General features: G+C 51.4%; 1 protein-coding gene across 2 annotated transcripts in view; it reads right to left on the reverse strand.

Annotated features, from left to right (window-relative positions):
- Positions 1 to 2,510: 2,510 nt before the first annotated feature.
- The window catches only part of BAHD1 (bromo adjacent homology domain containing 1), a 35,680-nt gene continuing 19,625 nt past the window's right edge, over positions 2,511 to 18,565 (reverse strand). The window contains exons 2-7 of one of the 2 annotated variants that reach the window (XM_084207734.1): positions 16,165 to 17,808; positions 12,755 to 13,116; positions 11,001 to 11,160; positions 9,984 to 10,060; positions 7,853 to 7,944; positions 2,511 to 5,622 (exon numbers count right to left, since the gene is read on the reverse strand). In XM_084207734.1, coding sequence (XP_084063860.1) covers positions 5,433 to 5,622; positions 7,853 to 7,944; positions 9,984 to 10,060; positions 11,001 to 11,160; positions 12,755 to 13,116; positions 16,165 to 17,791 — 2,508 coding nt within the window. In that variant the 5' untranslated portion in view covers positions 17,792 to 17,808 and the 3' untranslated portion in view covers positions 2,511 to 5,432. The remainder of the gene's footprint in view (positions 5,623 to 7,852; positions 7,945 to 9,983; positions 10,061 to 11,000; positions 11,161 to 12,754; positions 13,117 to 16,164; positions 17,809 to 18,565) is intronic. The other variant, XM_084207733.1, reaches the window with a different exon arrangement.

Here is an 18,565-nt window from a genome sequence, read left to right on the forward strand (position 1 = left end):
GCTTGGCTGGGATATGTGGAGAGTGAGGTGAGGAAACCCCAAGAAGACTCCCACAGCAGCATAAGACCAGCTGGCACTTTCCCTGGAAAAAACAGCTGCTCCACAGCAGAACAGACCCATGCCAGCATCCCTGAATCTGCAGGACACTGCTGTGCCTCTCAAAGGATTAATTCCCAAAGGTCAGGATGCATTTTCAACAGCTCTCACCCTCTCAGCATGCTCATCCTGGTGCCCAAGCCTTATCCAAAGCCTCCAGAAGTGCCCACGGCCCCAACAGCTCCTTTCCAGCACCTCAAATGCCTCCTTCTCCCTGCAAATGCCACAAGGCTCTGTCACCTTCAGACACCACACATGGAAATGAGGGAAATGGGACACAGCAGGTTGGCTCTGCCAGGTACCTGAACCACTTTGCTGGTCATCAAAACCTGCCAGGGGATGCCCAGCTGGCCAAAGCCAGGCAGGATTCCAATGGTCGCACACCTCACACTTTCCAGCTGATGAACCCACGCCTTCCTGACGCATGGAGGACTCCAAGGACAACCTGTGGCCAAAAGGACTCTGCCACAGTGGCAGCAGAACATTCCTGGCAGCGTCAGTCATGCTACAAGAGCAGTTTGCTGAACGTCAGATCCAGAAGAGCTGGATATGGCTCCGCGCGCCTCCCTTGGGTAGCAGATATCAACAGTAAATCCAATTTTGTTTGACATTAATCCCAACTTTTCAGCCTGCCACAGATTATCCTTCTGGTGACAGCTCACCACGCAGGAAGAGAGGGATGGAAAAGCTTTTTCTTGGTTGTCTTTCCAAAGGACCTCTCTGAGGGAGTACTGACACCTGGATCAGCACCAGAGCTGGCCGTGGGTCATGCGCAGGGGGCAGGTTTCTGTTCCATTTCTGGACCCACATCACTGATGGCTCCCAGGAACCAGGTCACATTAAATCCAACTGGGAAATCTCAAACTGGTTCTTCAGCAGAAATTCCAGGCCATGGGGTTGGGAATATCATGCTCAGTAATCCCACAGCAGCTCACAAATATTCATGTCCCTGGATGAGCTCCTTCCTCCCCTTGGGAGGAAAATTCCCAGATGAATTCACTTCATCACTGTGGTTTCCTTTTTCAGGAATTCTCTTGATCTGCTTCTCCAGGTCTGTGCTTCTGGCAGTTCCCTGTGAGAAGCTGTGCTGACAAGGCTGGGAGCATGGAGCAAAAGGCAAGGATCCTCTAGCAAAATCCCTAACACTAGGAAGAAATTTAATCAGGAATTTAAGAACAGGTATGATGCCAGCAGGGCAGCAAGGAAACAGGGACTGAGCAGCCCCAGCTCATCCAATGGGACCATCTCAGAATCTCCTGCTCAAGGTGACCTGGATGTGAAAGATGCTGCAAATTTTCAGAAAGATGCAGCTGGGGTCCAATGGATTATCCAAGGGCTATGGATGCAGTTCTGCCATGCCCAGCTAATGTGCATTGAGGCCACAAGCCACATGTGCCCCTTGCTCCCTTCCCTGAAATTAGGGGCTAATTCCATGTCAGACATTACTCTTTCCTTCTGCCCATTTTGTTCCCAGAACTCATCCCCTCCCTCCCCAGGTGTGCAAGAGCCATAGCCCCAGGAAGCAGCAGAACATCTCAACATGGAATGGAAATCATGAAAGTCAAGGAAGAGCCAGTGGGACAGCTGCAGAGGAGCCACGGCTCAGGACTGTGTGAGAATGGCTGTGTCACCACCCAGAGCCACAGGAGCTGCTCCCCCTGAGGATGAATGTGCAATCTTGCACATGCCTGTGCTTTCAGCCTTGCTCCCCCTAAGCTCTGTCGCTGGCTGGGAGCACCCCTGAACAGCTCTCACCTGCATGTGGCTGCAGACACTCCCTGTGACTGCAGGTACTCCCGATCCCATTATCCTGCTCCTCACTGCTCCTCAAGCAGGTTATTTGACTCCTGTCTGCTCTTCTCCCACTTGGAATCCTTCTGGTCCCTTGGGATGTCTGTGTAGATGGCTCAGCTATTGGACCTGTCCTCAGGGTGCATGTGGCACTTGGTGCCACAGGGCTGTGACACTCAGATGGCAGAAGCTGGTGGAGTGACCATTCCAAGCAAGACATTTTTCCAAAGCAACATTCCCAAATGCTTCCTTTAGGGCTCCTAAAGCCTACCTGAGACAAGATGTGTCACCACCACCTGCCCTACCTGGACAGCAGAGACTCAAATACTCCACTGACAGCCACTGTCAAGAGCAGACTGGAGACAAGTCAGTCAATCCCTGCCTATCCTGTTGCCACTTGCTCTATTTCCATGGAAAACCCAACAAATGGCTCATCCCACAACCATGAGGACCCACATGTGATCCCAAGCACTCCTTACTCCTGCAACCACCAGGTCCAGGCGGGAAGTTCATGCAGGAATGGGAAGAACAGTCCAGCACTGGTTTGTTTTCTAAATCAATACGATTTTTCAAATTTATTTTTTAAGAATTACTTCTAATATATCTTTCTCACAGAAGGAGGGAATAGGGAATGTTCTCATTCCATCTGTAAACAATGAAATACAGATCTGGGAAACCAGGGAAGAGACACAAAAAAGTGCATTTTACAAAATTATCAACTAAAATATATTTTACATGTATTACGCTTCAATTTAAATTCTACCGACTGCATTTTTCAGTTTCAAAAAATATTTCCATATCTAATAGATTAAAAAAGCAGGAAATCTTTTCATTAGGGATAAGACATTTCAGTTCATTTACATGCTGTTTGCACAACAGCATCAGCAACCACGTGAACCTCAATGTTCATGGCCTGAAGCAGATTCAACATGAGAAGAGTCAGGTTTGTCCTTTCCAGAGCTGGACCGGAGCCTGTTATGGACCCAGGGCAAGGATAACTTCCCTGCTCCCTGGAGAGGAGCCAGGACAAGGTGGAAGCAGGGGGAGATGGGGCAGAAGGAGGAATTTCAGTGAGTTACTGTGGTTCCAAGGCTGGGTCTTACACCTGGGCCCAGCTGCAGCAGTGCTCAGCCTCACCTGGCTGGTGGGTCTTGCAGCATTCCGTGTCCAAAGCACTGCCAGAGAGAAATGGCCACAGCAGCTCTCCTGCTTCAGGTTCAGGGACAAAGGAGTCCCCATGAAAACAAACACGTGGATTTAGGGCTTCCCATCACCTTCCACTCACTGTGGGGTGCAGCTGCTGCACTCCCCACCATGGCCAGGCAGCTGCCATTCCCTCCGTGTCACAGGCAGGAGCAGCTCCACTTCTCCAGCATCCTCCCTCCCTGCTACAGGGGAAAACCACTTCAAATCCTCCCCCAGAAGCATCAGAGACCCCGATCTCCAATGCCTCCTTGCACCCCTTCATCTAAGTGTCCCCACAGTGCCACCATTTCCCAACCCAAAACAGCCCCACCACGTCATTCCAAGAGACCCCCAGTGCCAAGCGAATTGTTCAGGAGAGATCTGGGCAATCCCTTCGACACCAACAGTATCTTGAGGTATAAGTGAGAGAAGATGCTTCACCTGACAATTCTTGCTTGCACCCCTGGGATCCCCCTTCTTGGAGCTGGGTACTCTCCCTAGGCTACGCAGGTGGGAATAAACAGGAATTTTCCAGCAGGAATCATCCACCAGCTGCAGGGAGATGCTCGCCCGCTGCGGCGGGTGCCAGACCTTGTCACCCCCTGCAAGCTATCGCCTCCGGACACATTCCCCTCTTTGGTATGTAGAGCAAATCTCTGGAGAACTCCTGCGTGCCTGAACTATTCCATGTAAGGAATTGGATGCCATGGGCTTTCTCCCCAGGCTGGGCAGGTGTGTGGCCAGGAGCCAAGGTGACAAGCCCTGTGTCCCCAGGGAGTACAGGGAATGCTGCTTCCACTGATAATACATTAAAACCGAATCGACACTTCCACCATGGAACACAAGTTCAGAAGCCCCAAAAGACTGGGAAAACGCAGATCCCTTGTTTCAGTGAGCGGCTCCAGCCAGCAGGAATGTGGGTGGCACGGGGTCAGTTCTGCTGTAAATTAGTGCAATCTCGGGCTGGGCTGCCAGCCTGGTGCAGTGACTCCCCAGGATGTGACACTGTCCTTTGGTTTGCTTTGGGATTAACTCCAAGTGAGCGTTGAGATAAGCTAAGGTCTGTCCGGGATCTAAGGTCTGTCTGGGATCTGTACAGGTAAGGCAAGAGGCAGGACCTGCAGGGCTTGCATGGTCCACGTGAACCTTTCCCGATGCTCAGGTCCTTTCAGGAGCCACAAAGCCACTTTGGTGAGCTTGCTTGGACACCGGGATGAGTTTGGATGGGGAGAGGCTGCTGATGGCTTCAACAGCACTCCCATGATCAGGACAGTCACATGGGGAAGGAATTTTAAAAAGCCAAAAACACGCAAGAAAAGGGTTTGCCACTTCCCCCTCTGGCTTCTTCCCACTGCAGACACATGGGGATAAGCAGGGTCTGTAAACGACATTACAGGAAACAAACTGGGAAGAAAGAGAAAATCCAGGGCCCCCTGAGCCATCAGGGGAAGAGCAACACTCAGAAGAGAAGAGGAAACATGGTTCTCCCCAGCAGAGACCACTTTGTGAGCTCCAAGCTTCCAAGCGACGAGTGCCGGTGAGTGCTGGGCCTTGGGAATGGGACATAAAATCCTGTGGGCTCGGTCAGGACACCTGGGACAGGACCAGCTCTAGCCCTACACTGCGGTGTGACACCTGCCACCTTGCCAGCTCCCTCTGCTCCACCATGGAGCAGGCTCCAAGCCCCAGTCGAGGAGGTGAATCAGAGAGCAGCAAGGTGAGTGGAGGGAAAAGACAGGGGAGAACAGGGGTCACCTCTTCCCCTGGTGGAGCAACACCTATCCAAGCATGACACAAGGCTACTCTGCACCCAGGCAGCTCCCAAAGCTGCATTTTGAAGCTCTCACCATGAGAATCCTCAGAGTCTGTCCTGCGGGACCAACGAGACTCTCCTGTGCTCTGCCAAGAACTGGGCTCAGTTCAGGGCCCAAAAACCACCGACTGTCCCAGCCAGACTCCACAAACACTGCACTGACACATCCCTCCTGCACCTTTGTGCCGTTCCCCCAGCCGTGGCTCTGCACTGCTTCCTGGCTTTTATCCCCTGCAAACCCTCCCAATAGATGCAGCTCTACATACATATATAGATATAGATTTACTTATGCAAATCCCTATATCTATATACATATATTTATTTTTTACGTATATATTTTCATTTATGCTTTTAATGAAGTGCTGTGCTTTCAGCTGCTGCCTTCCCCTCCACGGGCTCCGCTCCTCGCACGCTCCCAGTCCCAGGGCGGAGCGCTGGGCGCTCCCACCCGCAGCAGCATGAGGTGGGTGAGAGTGCAGAGGTGTCCCAGGCCATCGTGGGCACTCCGGTGCCGCCCGCTCCCGCCGCGCTCCGGCCCAAGGCTGCGCTACTGCGGGTTCTTCAGGATGCGCCCGTGCCTGAAGTCGTAGACGTGACGACAGAGGAAAACCAGCTCGGGGTCCGTGTCCTCAGGCACCTTGCGGTGCAGAGGGGTGGAATACTCTTCCGAGGGAGGAACCATGATGGTTTTCCTGCCCGGGATCCCTTCGACTCGACGCTTTGCCAAGGCACAAAATCTGCAGGGCAATCACATCGGAAGAGTTATCAGAGGATCCTGGAATGCTCTGGGTTGGAAGGGACACAAAGGCTCATCCAGTCCCACCCCTGCCAAGGGCAGGAACCTTTCCCTAGGTTCCACCTTCCACTGGTCCAGGTTGCTCCAAGCCCCATCCAGCCTGGCTTTGGACCCTGTCAGGGATGGGGCAGCCAGAGCTTCTCTGAGCCAGGGCCTCACCACCCTCACAGGGAAGAATTTATTCCTAATACCCCACCTATCCCTGCCCTTTGGCAGTGTGAAGCCATTCCCCCTTGTCCCGGCACTCCAGGCTCTTGTAAACAGTCTTTCTCCATTTTTCCTGTAGACTCCCTTGAGGTACTAGAAGGGGAAATTAGGTCATTCCAAAGCCTTCACTTTTTCAGGATGAACAATCCCTAGTCTCTCAGCCTTTCCTCATAGGAGAGGTGCTCCATCCCTCTGATCAACCTGATGGCCTCCTCTGGACTCGCTCCAACAGGTCCGTGTCCTTCCTGTGCTGGGGACCATGAACTCATTCCCTCTCCTGCTGCCTGTGTCCTGCTGGGAGCCACAACTGCAGCTGCTGGAGGATAATGGGAAGGGAAGGAATGTGGACAAAGCTTTGTTCAAAGAGAACTCCTGCAGGAAGCAACGCAAGTTTGTATTTCTATACTGGTGGACATTGTACAGCACCAAATATGATGGCAATTAAAAAAAAAAAGTTTTAAAACCTTGTTTTTACTGCTTTGGCCTAATTTTTGCTAATTAGCCCCTAATAAATGCTTATGAACCAATGTTTAGGAAAACAAAGAATTCAGGATGCCTTCAGAGAACATCTCTCAAAGGTGACCTGACCCACAAGAGCATGAAAGAATTCCTGCCAGTAGCTGTTCCAGAAGACTAGGGTGTTAGAATGGAAAGGAACTGCTTTGATCCAAAGCTTGGGGATGGGGGATTTTGTTTGGTTGGCTTTGTTTGGTTTGTTATTCTTGGGGTTAGGTTGTTTTTGTTTGTTTGGGGTTTTTTAGTGTTCTCAAAAGAAAGATCAAAATTCAACTTCTAAAGAGTTTGTACACCAGTTTGTTTTTAGAAATTCCAAGAGCAGAACCCTGGGCAAGGAGCAGGCTGAGGAGGAGGCCTCAGGCATCCCCTCCATGGCAGGGCTGCACAGACCACAAGATGCACCCAGCAGAACTGAAAGATTTCATGCACTGTGGTTTGCATTATGGGTTTGTGCCCATTCAATCCCTATTTTCCTTCAGCCCTGTGTATCCATCACAGGATGGCAGGCTGCAATATGGATGCTGGGAAGTTCTTACTGACAAAGCTGCAATTCAGTCAGCAAGAGCTCAACTATAGCAGCCCAAGTCACTGCTCCAACCGGTGCTGCTGCCAAAATCCCAGGATCTGGTGTCCAGCACAAACACTGGCACTTCTATCAGCAGGTTTCTGGGTAGTCTGGCACCTGTGTCCAACAAGGGATGGGTATATAGGATCTCTTCCTAGCTCACTTAGTTTTTAGCTCCAAGTTCCATGTTTTCCTGTACACCTCTTCCTGTCTTCCTTGAAACCACATGCAGTGGTCATACAAGCATCAGTATCTGAGAGTCCCTTGAAAGGAGCACAAAGGGGCTGGGGAAGGGTTTGGAGCACCAAGAGTAGCTGAGGAAGCTGGGGGGCTCAGCCTGGAGAAAAGGAGGCTCAGGGGGGACCTCTGGCTGTCCACACCTCCCTGACAGGAGGGTGCAGCCAGAGGCTGTCAGGCTCTGCTCCCAGGGAACAAGTGACAGGTTGAGAGGAAGCAGCCTCAAGTTGTACCAGGGGAGGTTTAGGTAGGATATTGGGAACACTCCTTCAGGGAAAGGGTGGCCAGGCCTTGGAACAGACTGTGGTGGAGTCCCCATCCCTGGAGGGATTTAAAAGCTGTGTGAATGTGGCACCTGGGCACATGGGTCAGTGGTGGCCTGGGTAGCTCCAGAGGAACAGCTGGACTCAATGATCTTAAGGGTATTTTCCAACCCAAAAGATTCCATGATCCTACACAATCCAGACATGCAATGGATCTGGAGCAGGAGAAGCCCCCTGCCTGCAGCAGAGCAAGTGTCACTACCCCAGCTCCAGGCACACCACAGCCCGCAGGAGACAGCTGGGCTGGCTAGAACGGGCAGGATGAGAGAGGCTGGAGGCAGGGGGAGGTTTGGGAAGTGCAGCAGGTTCAGAGCTCCACCTACCTGCAGTACTCTGCGAAGGTCAGCACGTAGCACTTCTCCTCAATGCAGGCGACGCTGTTCTCGTCCTGGTGCCGCGACGCAAAGATCTCATTCTGTGCGAGGAGGGGAGGGGACAGACAGGTCACCCAGCTGGCCCAGAGCCCCAGGAGGCACGGCCAGCTCCACACCCTCACCCACCCAGAGAGGGAATGGTGAGCTCTGCACCTTCACCCATCACCTCAACGTGGAGTCACCAAAGCATGCCCAGAGTGAATACTCTTCAGAGACAGTGTCCCACGTAACCCAGGCACCTGCCGTGTGCTCTGTGCACCACGTTTTATCCAGCAACAGTGAGCAAAGCATTGACTCCCCCACCATCTCACCCTGCCCAGCACAGTTTGTAAGGCCGAGTGCTCCAATATCCCACGAATTTCCAATGTCACAAAGCTCTTCAGCAGTAAGGCCATGGCTGGCTGCACCACTTGGTCTCCCCTTTCCTCCTGGATTCTCTAATCCATCTTTATATCTTAAAAACTTCAAGAAACTGTTCTTATCCAACCACTTCCTCCTCCCAATTCAATTAAAAAGGCTAGTTTAGTGAAAGAAGTAGCAACAGCTTTTTTCAGAATCATGGAATAGAATCCTGCTATGGTTTGGGTTGGTAGGGACCTTAAGGATTATCTCATTCCACCACCTGCTGTGGGCAGGGACACCTTCCACTAGACCAAGTTGCTTCAAGCCCCATCCAACTTGGCCTGGAACATATCCAAGGAGGATCAGCCACAACCTCTATTGGCAAACTTCTCTTCAATTTTTCCCAGAGTAATTTAGGAAATTTGGCTCTGCAGCAGGCAGGATTGGTTATACACAGGGTAACCCAGACAGAGCCACTGAGAAGAATTTCAGGTATGGTTAGATCAGCAGAGATGATCTCTGGGAACATGGATGCCCTGCACAAGTCTGGAAGCATTCCCTGCAGGCTCCATTTCTGCTTTGCTGGAAGGGAAAACTCACAAAAGGGTGAATATCTGGGGACAGGGTTGATCAGGGACAACCGCACCTTGGGGTTCTGGTTTACTCCTTGAGTCAAAACTACCTGAGTCACCCTGGCAAGCCTGGCCCAGCCCTCAGCCCAAGCCCTCTCTTGTTTGAAGAGCTGTGTAATTTAAATGGGTTTGCAAAAACCTGGCTTAATTCCTCTTGGCATTCTCCCTGGACTGAAATGCAACTGTATACACTCACCTTTCATTTATAAAGTGCCACATTTTGGTTTAGAAACTCACCTGTACCCTGCAAACGAGGCAGTTAAAATTCCCTGGCTGCTCTCAAACCCTCCCTCCCTTTTTATTTAAAAAAGCAATAGAAATTAAGAAAGCACCAAGTTTTAAAAATTGGGTTGAACACAGCAGTGAATTCTTCATTCCCAGTTAAAACCAGCTTGTTCTGTCACCCAACACAAGCCCATGCAAAGCAGAGCAAGGCGTGAAGTCACAGTGATTCACACGTTTTTTCTTTAAAAAGCAACTCCCATTATCCTGGCACAGCATCCTCAAGCCAGACTTTAGTCCTCATAATAAATCTATGCAGGGCATGGATGATGCATCCACATTTCTGTACAAAACTAACACGTTTTTGGAGTTTAAGAAGCAGATTAAGGGATTTATTAAAAGGCAGCACATAGGCACTTCAGTTTCCTGCAAAATGGCAGCAGGAGCTTTTGCATCAGGCTCTGCAGTCCTATAGGAATTAGAATATGCTTTTGGAAAGGTGTCTGATCTTGATTCAGTATAAACTTATTCTTCCTTATTCTTAAGGTAACAGTCAAAAATTATTTTTTACTTAAGATGTGGAATTTTCTCAGATTAAAGGGAGAAACATCAACACTCAGCAGTGTCTGTTAGAGCCTCCATGTAAGGAACTCAGCAGCTTTTTTAAGAGCCCAGATTTTCTTCACAGGACAATAAATCTGGATGAAAAGCCCAACTATAGGACACCACCACTCAACACATCTGGCAACAGCTGCATCACAGCCAAGAGTGCTCTGCTGTACTCAGCTGGAGGCCACCCAGGAATGCAGGAAGATGTTGGGGCAGTGCCCCCCTCCTGCAGGAGCACAGAGAGCCTGGGATGCCCTGCCCTGATGGGGACTCACCTGGTGCATGCTGGGGTTGCGGCCTCCCTGAGTGTGCTCTGGTCTGTAATACCACAGGAGGCTCATCATCAGCTCCCCTGCAACAGCACAGATTAAAACAAGTCAAGCCTCAGCTTTCTCTGACTGTTTTCCTACTCATTCCCAGCTTCCTCCTGCTGTTCCATCCCCTTCATTCCCACAGTGCTCACGGAGAGGCAGCTGTGGCTGATAAATATTTCATGCTGAACTAGGTGTCCCTTTGTTACAGCAAGAAGCTGCATAGAGTCGGTCATGTTGCTTTTCCACTACACCTTCACCTCCTTCTACTCAGGTTACAACATCCCAAGGAAATCAGGCACAAAAAACTCCCCAAAGATTCAAGAATCACCTGCAAAAAAGAATCCGTTCAGCACACAAGCTGGAAAAGATGCTCATCCAAAGGTGGGAACCTGCAGCATTGATTCCCAGGTTCAGGGCAGAATTGCTGCTGCACTGACACAACCACAACGGGCCTCACCACACCTTGATTTATGTCTTTTACACAGAATTTTTGGGGTTTCTTTTCCCCCTTTTTAAGCACGACCTCTACTTTAAAGCATTCGGCTCAGCATCCTCGGCTCAGGGATTGCCACTCAAGACACCAGATCTCACCATAAGGCCCCACAACTCCATCCCCAGCTCTACTGGGATCCATCAGAGCTGCTGCAGAAGAGCCCTGTTCCCAACAGCTCCCAGACCAGATGTTGAACTGGAGCAAACAGCAGCCCCCTGATGTTTGAGCAATGAAATAATACGGGAGAGGGCTACTAAGATGGGCACTTGGCAAATATTCTGTGCTTCCATATCCAGGAATATTTCCATTTATCAGCCCCAGACGAGTGATTAAGGAGCACTTCAGTTCCTGGAACAATCCAGATGGAAGCCATGGCGCTCATCTCCTCTCCATCACCCTGGTACCCTAACCAGCCTGCAGCTCTCCCTACATCCATTCCTTCCCCGCTTCCTGTTGAGCACACATACACTGTCCTGGCATAGTACCTGTCTTGGGGTCCTCCCAGAGTGCAGAGATCTTGGCGACATAGGGCATGGATTTCTTGCGGGGCCCGGATTTGAGGAGCACGGTGTCCCGCACCCGGATGATCTCCCCGTCCCTCTCCACAGCCTGGTAGCTCTTGCGCACGGCCGGCTCCGGCTCGTTCTGCACACACAGGAACCAAAACATCCCAGTGAACAGGCAAAGGTGACTTCATGGTTCTCCTCCATAGTGCTGGCAGTGAGGGGCAGCTCACCAGGGGGACAGCACATCTCACAAAATCCCTAATTGCTGAAATTAATACTCTGATTTCAAATGAAAACACACTTGCTCCTCCCATTCTGCATGCAGAACCACAATCTTCAGGAAAATCACCTTTCCACCTGCCTACCTGGAGGCCTGCCTTTTCTTCCCATTCAAAGGCACTGAAAATTGTGTTTTGGATGCTGTTTCTCTGATACAAACATGGTAAAAACCCAATAAAACATGAAATACTTGACAAAAACAGGGCAGGGAGTGGCAGGGAAGCCATGGCACAAAGCCTTCCTTAGCAGGACTGCCAATGATTCCTTTGTACCCTCTGACAGTACGAAATAATCACTTTTGGGACTACGAACCAGTCATTTTTAAGTTTGCTTTTGCTCTCACTTTCATTTCAGAATGCCTGAGCAGGATGGTTTAACCTCCTTTCAGATCTCCCAGACAGGACTGAAAGCATCTTAAGGAGATTAATGCCTCGCTGCTCCTTTGGGGTGTGATTGCCTGAGGGATGGATGCACAAGGCCAGGCCCTGGCCTTGACAGGCCTCATTCTGGCACAGTCCTTGGCACCTGGACACACCCCCAAAGGCTAAAGCTCCAAAACCTGCCCTGGCTGCTGCTCTCAGCAGCCTGAGGTTGTGCCACCGCACCGAGCAGCAGCACAGATCCTGCCTGGACCATGGCCCTCCTTCCTCCTGACAACTACTGCACATCAGTGCCTTGTCCCACCTTCCCAGACACCACGTGGGGCCCATTTCAAGCTCTTATGCTTTAATAAGATGAAGAATATTGCCTTCTCTCACAATTGAAGTGGACTTGACTGGACCTAATTGAATTCTCTGGCAGGAAATCTCCCATCTTACAGGAACCAGTCTCTGCCCCTGAATGCAACAAATGGGAAAGTACAGACAGGAAATCTCTGGAGAAGCAACTGGCCCTGCCACCATGCAAGTTACAAGAAAGGGGATTTTGAGTGCTAGAAAAATTCCACCTAAGACCCACTATACTGTCTCAGTCCTCTGTGTGCTGGGAGATTCTTGTGGGGCTACAGACACCCTAAGTGAGAGCCACTTTATGAGAGCTGCCTCTCCATGTGCCCCTTATAATTGAGGCTACAACAACCCTCAGCTTCACAGACAGGTTTGCCCTACCCGGGAGAAAGCAGCTGGAGGATGATCCCAGTAGCATGGACTCCCACGTGCCTTGGGTGCCACCCTTGTACATGCCGGAGCTGGGAGGATCCGTCACCTCTGAGCTGAGGCCAGCACAGGAGCAGCAGGTTCTCCTCCCCTCCCAAACCACACCGTGCAAGGTAACACCAGGACACAGAAGGAACAGAGCCAGCAGTGCCTCTGCTCCCATCAGAATTTCACTGGGAGATTCTAGACAGCACCTAGTGACCATCTCCAGCTGGAAGAGGGCCCCAGAACTCCCAACCCTTCACGCCCGGAGGTTCACAGGCGGCTGTCCCCGCCCAGCCCCAGCACTCAGACACCTACCACGACGTAGACGGCCTTCTCGCAGGCCGTGCCCACGGGGATCCAGCCGTTGGTGGCTCTGCGCCGGCTGATCCGCTGCTGCTTGGGGTGGGAGTGGCCGCCTGCCGCTTTGCTGTTGGAGGCATGCAGGCAGCCTGGAGTATTCCGCAGCCCGGACTTGGAGCCGCTGGGAGGCTTGGAGCTCTGAGGACATTCTCGGGCCATGGTCTGAGGGTCAGAGTTGGGGGTCTGCAGGTGAGGAACAGGCTCTGCAGCTGGCGGCACGCTGGGCACAGGACATCCTGAGAGCGGGTGGGCAGGCGACGCGGGGTGTCCTGCCACCGGGATTGTGAGGTTCAGCTGGTCCAGAGACTTGCAGCCTTCTAAGGGAAGGGAAGAAATCAGTCACGGATCTCATCTGGAACATAAAACACAGCCGGGACTGTCCCACACCGTGGCCGCTTTTGCCCGAAATCCCCTTTATTGCATTATAGCTGTAAAGACTCTCCAGGCTGTAATTTCATTTTGCACTGTCACTGGATTGTAAAAGCAAAGCCATTTCCGAGCTTGCGTGTTCCAGTGCTCCGCAGATGACACTGCACCACAACAAACCCATCTGAATCCCAAGTAATGCCAGCCAGGAATACACACAAGGCTGGCCAGTGTCCAAAGCAGTTCCAGCCTGTCAATATGTATAAAAGAAATAAAAGGCTTATTGAAACAATGAGAAGGATTAAATCACACTGCCAAAAGCAGCCAGCTTCTTTCAAAAAGCCAAATTCTACTAATCAGGGAAAATTGAGAAGATTCTCCAAATTAAGTCCAAAAAGATGAAACAAGGTGGAACACAACCACAAGATGCTGCATCCTCAGCAACTCTGTGTCCCTGCAGCAGACACAGGAACCTCAGCAGGTTGGAATTTGGCTGACTCTGCCTCTCAGAGCATCCCAGAAATACATTGTTCCACTCAGCAGTCACAAACAAGTCTCAACCCAGGCCAAGGGAAGAACCAGTTGTAATTATGCCCCATCAGCGGGAAAAGAGCTCCTGGACCAATACCTCATGCACCCCTGTTCCCTAAATGGGAGACTGTGCGTTTTGGGGTGACCAAAGCACAGCTCCAGTCAGGCTCCAGGAGATGCCTCAGACCAGAGCTTACAAATCTGAAGGGAAAATTCCACCCAAAGCCACAGAGCTCCAGCCAAAGAACTGCTGGGACTCCTGCCTCCCCACCTTACCCTCCCTAAGGGCTGCAGCCAAGCCAGTATGGAGCTGTGAGTGCAAGGGATGCCACAGATCATCCTCATCAATCAATCAATCAATCAAATCAACCCCGTATAGCAAACACCACAGGAATCCCAGGCACTGGCAGGCATAGGACACATGGGGCAAGGAATCACCTCTCAGATATTTTGCTTAAAAAAACCAGCTTTTAAGCTTGAGCTAGAGCAGGATAAAGCTTCACAAAAATCTTTACTGAACATCAGAGCCCTGGTGCAGAATTGCTCTTGCTGGCACCCCAGGGACTTCTTCCTTGGTCACACACACTTCCAGCCTCTCCAACAGCACTGGCACTAAAGCAGCTCTCACAGCCTGTCCCAGCTCTTTTCTACCACTCTGCTTCCACACTGCCCAACCACTGCCCAAGATCACAGCCCAGTCCCTGGATTTGTACCACACAGACACTGACATTTCCCTACAAATGCCTGGAAGACACCAAATCAGACAGATGCAACACACAGCGTTTGGCATATCAGGCTGGATCCCTCTCTGATGGGAGCCTGCTGTTTGCAGCCAAAGCGCTCCTTCAGTTCACTAAAATGCCCCACTCTAGGGAAGGAAAATATTTCAGAGGTTCATAATTATATAAAAATCAATCTCTAAGGCCCCATCAGTATTCTCTGAGACCTCCTTATATTCTTCAACCCACAAACCAAAATCTCAATGATTCTGGTGTTATAGGTTTTTAAATCCAAGTTGCTCCCAGCAAGGAAATCACAGCAAGGGAGATCTCAGTAGCGGGGTGACACACTAGCAAATATTCTCTCCTGGAACTGCTGCTGCCCTTGCCAGCACCAGGAGAAATCACTGAATCCACAGGGAGGGCTGAGCTCTGGAAAATACTCTGTCTGCACTGCCTGCATCCTTCTGGCTGCACAAAATCAGAGGCACTAGCATGCAAAAGCTGAGGAACAAAGTAGACTGGTATGACCTCGGGGCACTACACAGAAACTGTCAGGCAAGAACAACACACTGCTGAGCTGGTTGTCTTGTGAGCATTCCCCTTTCAAGAGCTCTGAAGCCACCAGCAAGCCCTGTCTGGCTGCTGCTGTAGGAAGCAGCACCATGACAGCGGGGATATTTCGGGAAAACACAAATTACACTTCAACCAAACGCTCCTGAGCTTCAGCAGCTTCCTACAACGGAAGATGACAAAGCCTCGCTTGAACCAAAACTCCATCCACCTACCTGAAAATCTGTTCTCAGTGGGTAAGTTATGCCAGCTCTTGGCTGGAACACGTGGTTAGTGGAAAGATCCCATGCTGGCACTCCCAGGAGAGCAGCCTCCTCTACAGACCAACTGTTTGCAGCACTGTCCAGCCTGGCGTTACACACAGTACTGGTGTCTGATAACCCCCACATAGCACTCCACTTTTAAATATTTAAAAAGGTATTTTTCAATGGCAGAGGCAAAGCTCCAAGATACAGCAGGAAGTCTGAAAAGCAGGCGGGGACAGAGGAGAGACAGGCAGGTAACGACGTTTCCATACCCCTCACCCCTCCTCATTCCAGTGCTATCATTGTCAGACACAGAGAGCAAAGATGGGCTCAAGAATTCCCAAACTAACAGTGTGCCTGGCACTTGGACCACCACAGTGAAACTTCCTATGCAGCCCTGCCAGTTCTAATTGATCCATGGAATTCAAAAAGCCTGCAGCCCCCAGCTGGCACTACTGGAGTCTAACAGCAGAGGCAATGCCTGCTTCTCCACAGGCTCTGTGAGGATGCCTCGGCCCCCAGAGTGAGGCTTTGGGATGAGAGGAGAAACTCATCCTGGTGCGCTCCCGACCCTCGGCTCAGAGTGGCACAGCGGGATGGCGTGCAGGAACTGAACCCTGCTCGTTTTACACAGATCAAAGCTCAGCCTTAGCTCCAGCGTGACAAACCGTGAGTCAACTTCTCGCTGCCAAAATCCTTTCACCGATTCTCTGCTTTCCACACCAACAAGACCTTTCAGTGGGAAAAACCCTCCGGGCAAAAAAACGGGGGAAGGGGAGGTGGAAGGCGGATCCCTTCCAAGCCGCAGCTCGGCTGTGGAGCTGAGAACTGCTCGCAGAGGGAACCAGCCTCCAGGCAAGCAGGCACTGCGCCGAGCCACCCTCTTCTCCCAGGAACGCTGGCCGGGATTTGCGTGCACTTTGCACCTTACCTGCTGCAAAAGGCATTTTGTAGGGGTAGCTGTTCCGTCCCGCATGCACGCTGCCGATCCTGCCCTCCGGCACATGCACCACGCCGCAGACGCTGTAGCTGCTCACGGCTGCTCCCTCCCCGCAGCAGTACGGAGAGCTGCACCAGTGCAGGGGCTGGAAATGAGCACCTGATGGCAAGGAACCGGAAGATACAAGGAGCCCCTCGCAGGTCGCAGCCTGCGACAGCTCGTCCTTGGGATAAATGGAGCAGGGGGAATAGCCACTGTATCCGCTTTGGCCATAATAAACATAAAACCCGTTCAACGGAGTCAGATCTGAGGATTCATAGAGACATCCACAATCCGCGTGATTCCCGGGCACAGGCAAGGGAGGGAACTGCTGCACGGGAAAGGAAGGCTGATGAAATTCCTGTTTGGGGGTTGGGGATTTCTCTCCAGGTCTTCCATACTCTGGCTTCATGGAAGCTTGTCCTCCCATGAGCAAAGGCAGTCTGTGGTAGAAGCCCTCCGTGCTGGCGTAGGAGCCAGACAGTGACTCGTAGGGGACGGGCTCTGTTGTCCCATAGAGCCTGGAAGAGTCCCGCTGCTCCCCTTTCCCAAACGTGCCCAGGGTCTGGCCTTGCCAGCCGTGCTGCCCATCCATTTTTAAGCTAGCCACTTCCTTCTTGGATTTGACACAGTTCTTCCGTCCGGCTTTGGCCCATTTGAGTGTTGATTTCGAACAGTGGTTCTCGGACTTGCCCTCTCCATCTGATTTACTCCTCTGTTTCAGGGGTTGGTCTTTCTCGTGGGTCAGCTTCAAGAAGGCCACAGCATTCAGGCTGGCCAGTCTCTTTGGGGTGGGATGGTAGGAGACGGCACCATCCTCTCTCTTTGCCCCATCATCAAAGACCTCATCCAGCGAATGCTCACAGCTATTGCATTTCTGATTGGGCTCATGCCGGTTCTTTCCTTTCCCTGTTTTCACAGCCGGTTTTTCCAGGGCAGGCCAGTTGTCACCAGCTTTGCACTGCAAGCCCTTGAGGGTACAGTCCCCAGCAGCCTTCCCAGAGTCCCTGCGGAAGCGCCTGCCGGATAACAAGCCATCGTCCCGTTCGAACAGCAGGTTGTTCACCGCCTCGGCATTCAGCGAGGCCAGCCGGCGCTTCCTGGGCTCCGAGGGAGCAGGATCAAAGTCCTGCTCCGGCCCGGGATAAGTTACTGTGCACTTCTCCCCGGATGAGTCACTCTTGCCCGCTCCCACAGGCTGAACTTGTTCTGAGAACAAAGCAGATCCCAAACCCTCAACCCAGCTGGCAAGGTGCTTTTTTTTACAGCTCGGGGTCTGTTTGGACAGAGAGCCAGCCACATCCTCCAGCCTGGTGAGGAGGACCTTGCAGGTCTTTTTGCTCACCGAGGGGAGCAGCCGCCTCCGCAGCGGGTACGTCTTTCGCACTTCATGCAAACTCTTGCTTTTGTTATTCCCTACAAACCCACTGGGACACTCTGGAGCCTCCGAGGCATCTCCGTCCCGCTGCTCTGCGTTGGCCCTGTCCATCCTCCTGCTGCCTGTTGGCGACGAGGACTGGCCAGCAGAACCAGCTGGATGTTTCAGAAGGAAAAGTTGTTTTTTCCGGGCATGCGTCATAGGATCAATGTCCAATCCTGGGAACGAACGGGAGAAAACATCTATTAATATTGCTGAGAGGGTCCCATCTCCTCACAAAGCACCAACTGCCAATTAGGAAATATTTGGGGAAGCTTGTTTCTATACAGCAGAGTCTATTTGGGTGATGGCCAGTTAAGCCAATTAAGAGACAGGATGCAATTAGATGTGGTTTAATATCAAGCCACGGAACACGACAGTAATTAAAAGCAAGGTGGTGATGGCAAATGCCATAGTGCTGGGGAAAGCTGGGTCTGGACAGAGAGCTGTCCACCCAGCTCCCTCTTCCACTGATGCTGTTCCTAACACCTTACAAATTCCCATCAAATCTCCAAAATCTGAAGGCTGATCCAGGGCACAGAGCAGAAATAACCCCCGGCCTGTGACTGCCTGCATGTTGATACAGGCAGGCTGTTCCAGTTTCATTTTCTGAGACAATTAGGCAAAAGAAAAACAAAAAGTCCACCTACTCAGGTGAAAAGAAAACTTGGGCTATTAAGCAGAGACCTGCCAACATTAATAAATTAAATACATGCAAATCTCTGTGCAGGTTGAAACCTGGCTGCCCACTGCTCTTGTCATTCCCTGTAGTTGTGTTTTATAAAAGTTGTGGGCATTGAACACCAAATCACAATGGGCAGAGAGGCCCCAAAGATACATTAATGGCAGGAAAAAGAAGCCTGGGCTTCCCGAGTTATTCAACACCCAGTTTTTAACTAAGAAATTCTGCAGTCTACAGGTTGTAGGTCCAAGGCT

This window comes from Fringilla coelebs (genome assembly GCF_963513975.1).
Source record: "Fringilla coelebs genome assembly, chromosome: 6".
Lineage (NCBI taxonomy): Eukaryota > Metazoa > Chordata > Aves > Passeriformes > Fringillidae > Fringilla > Fringilla coelebs.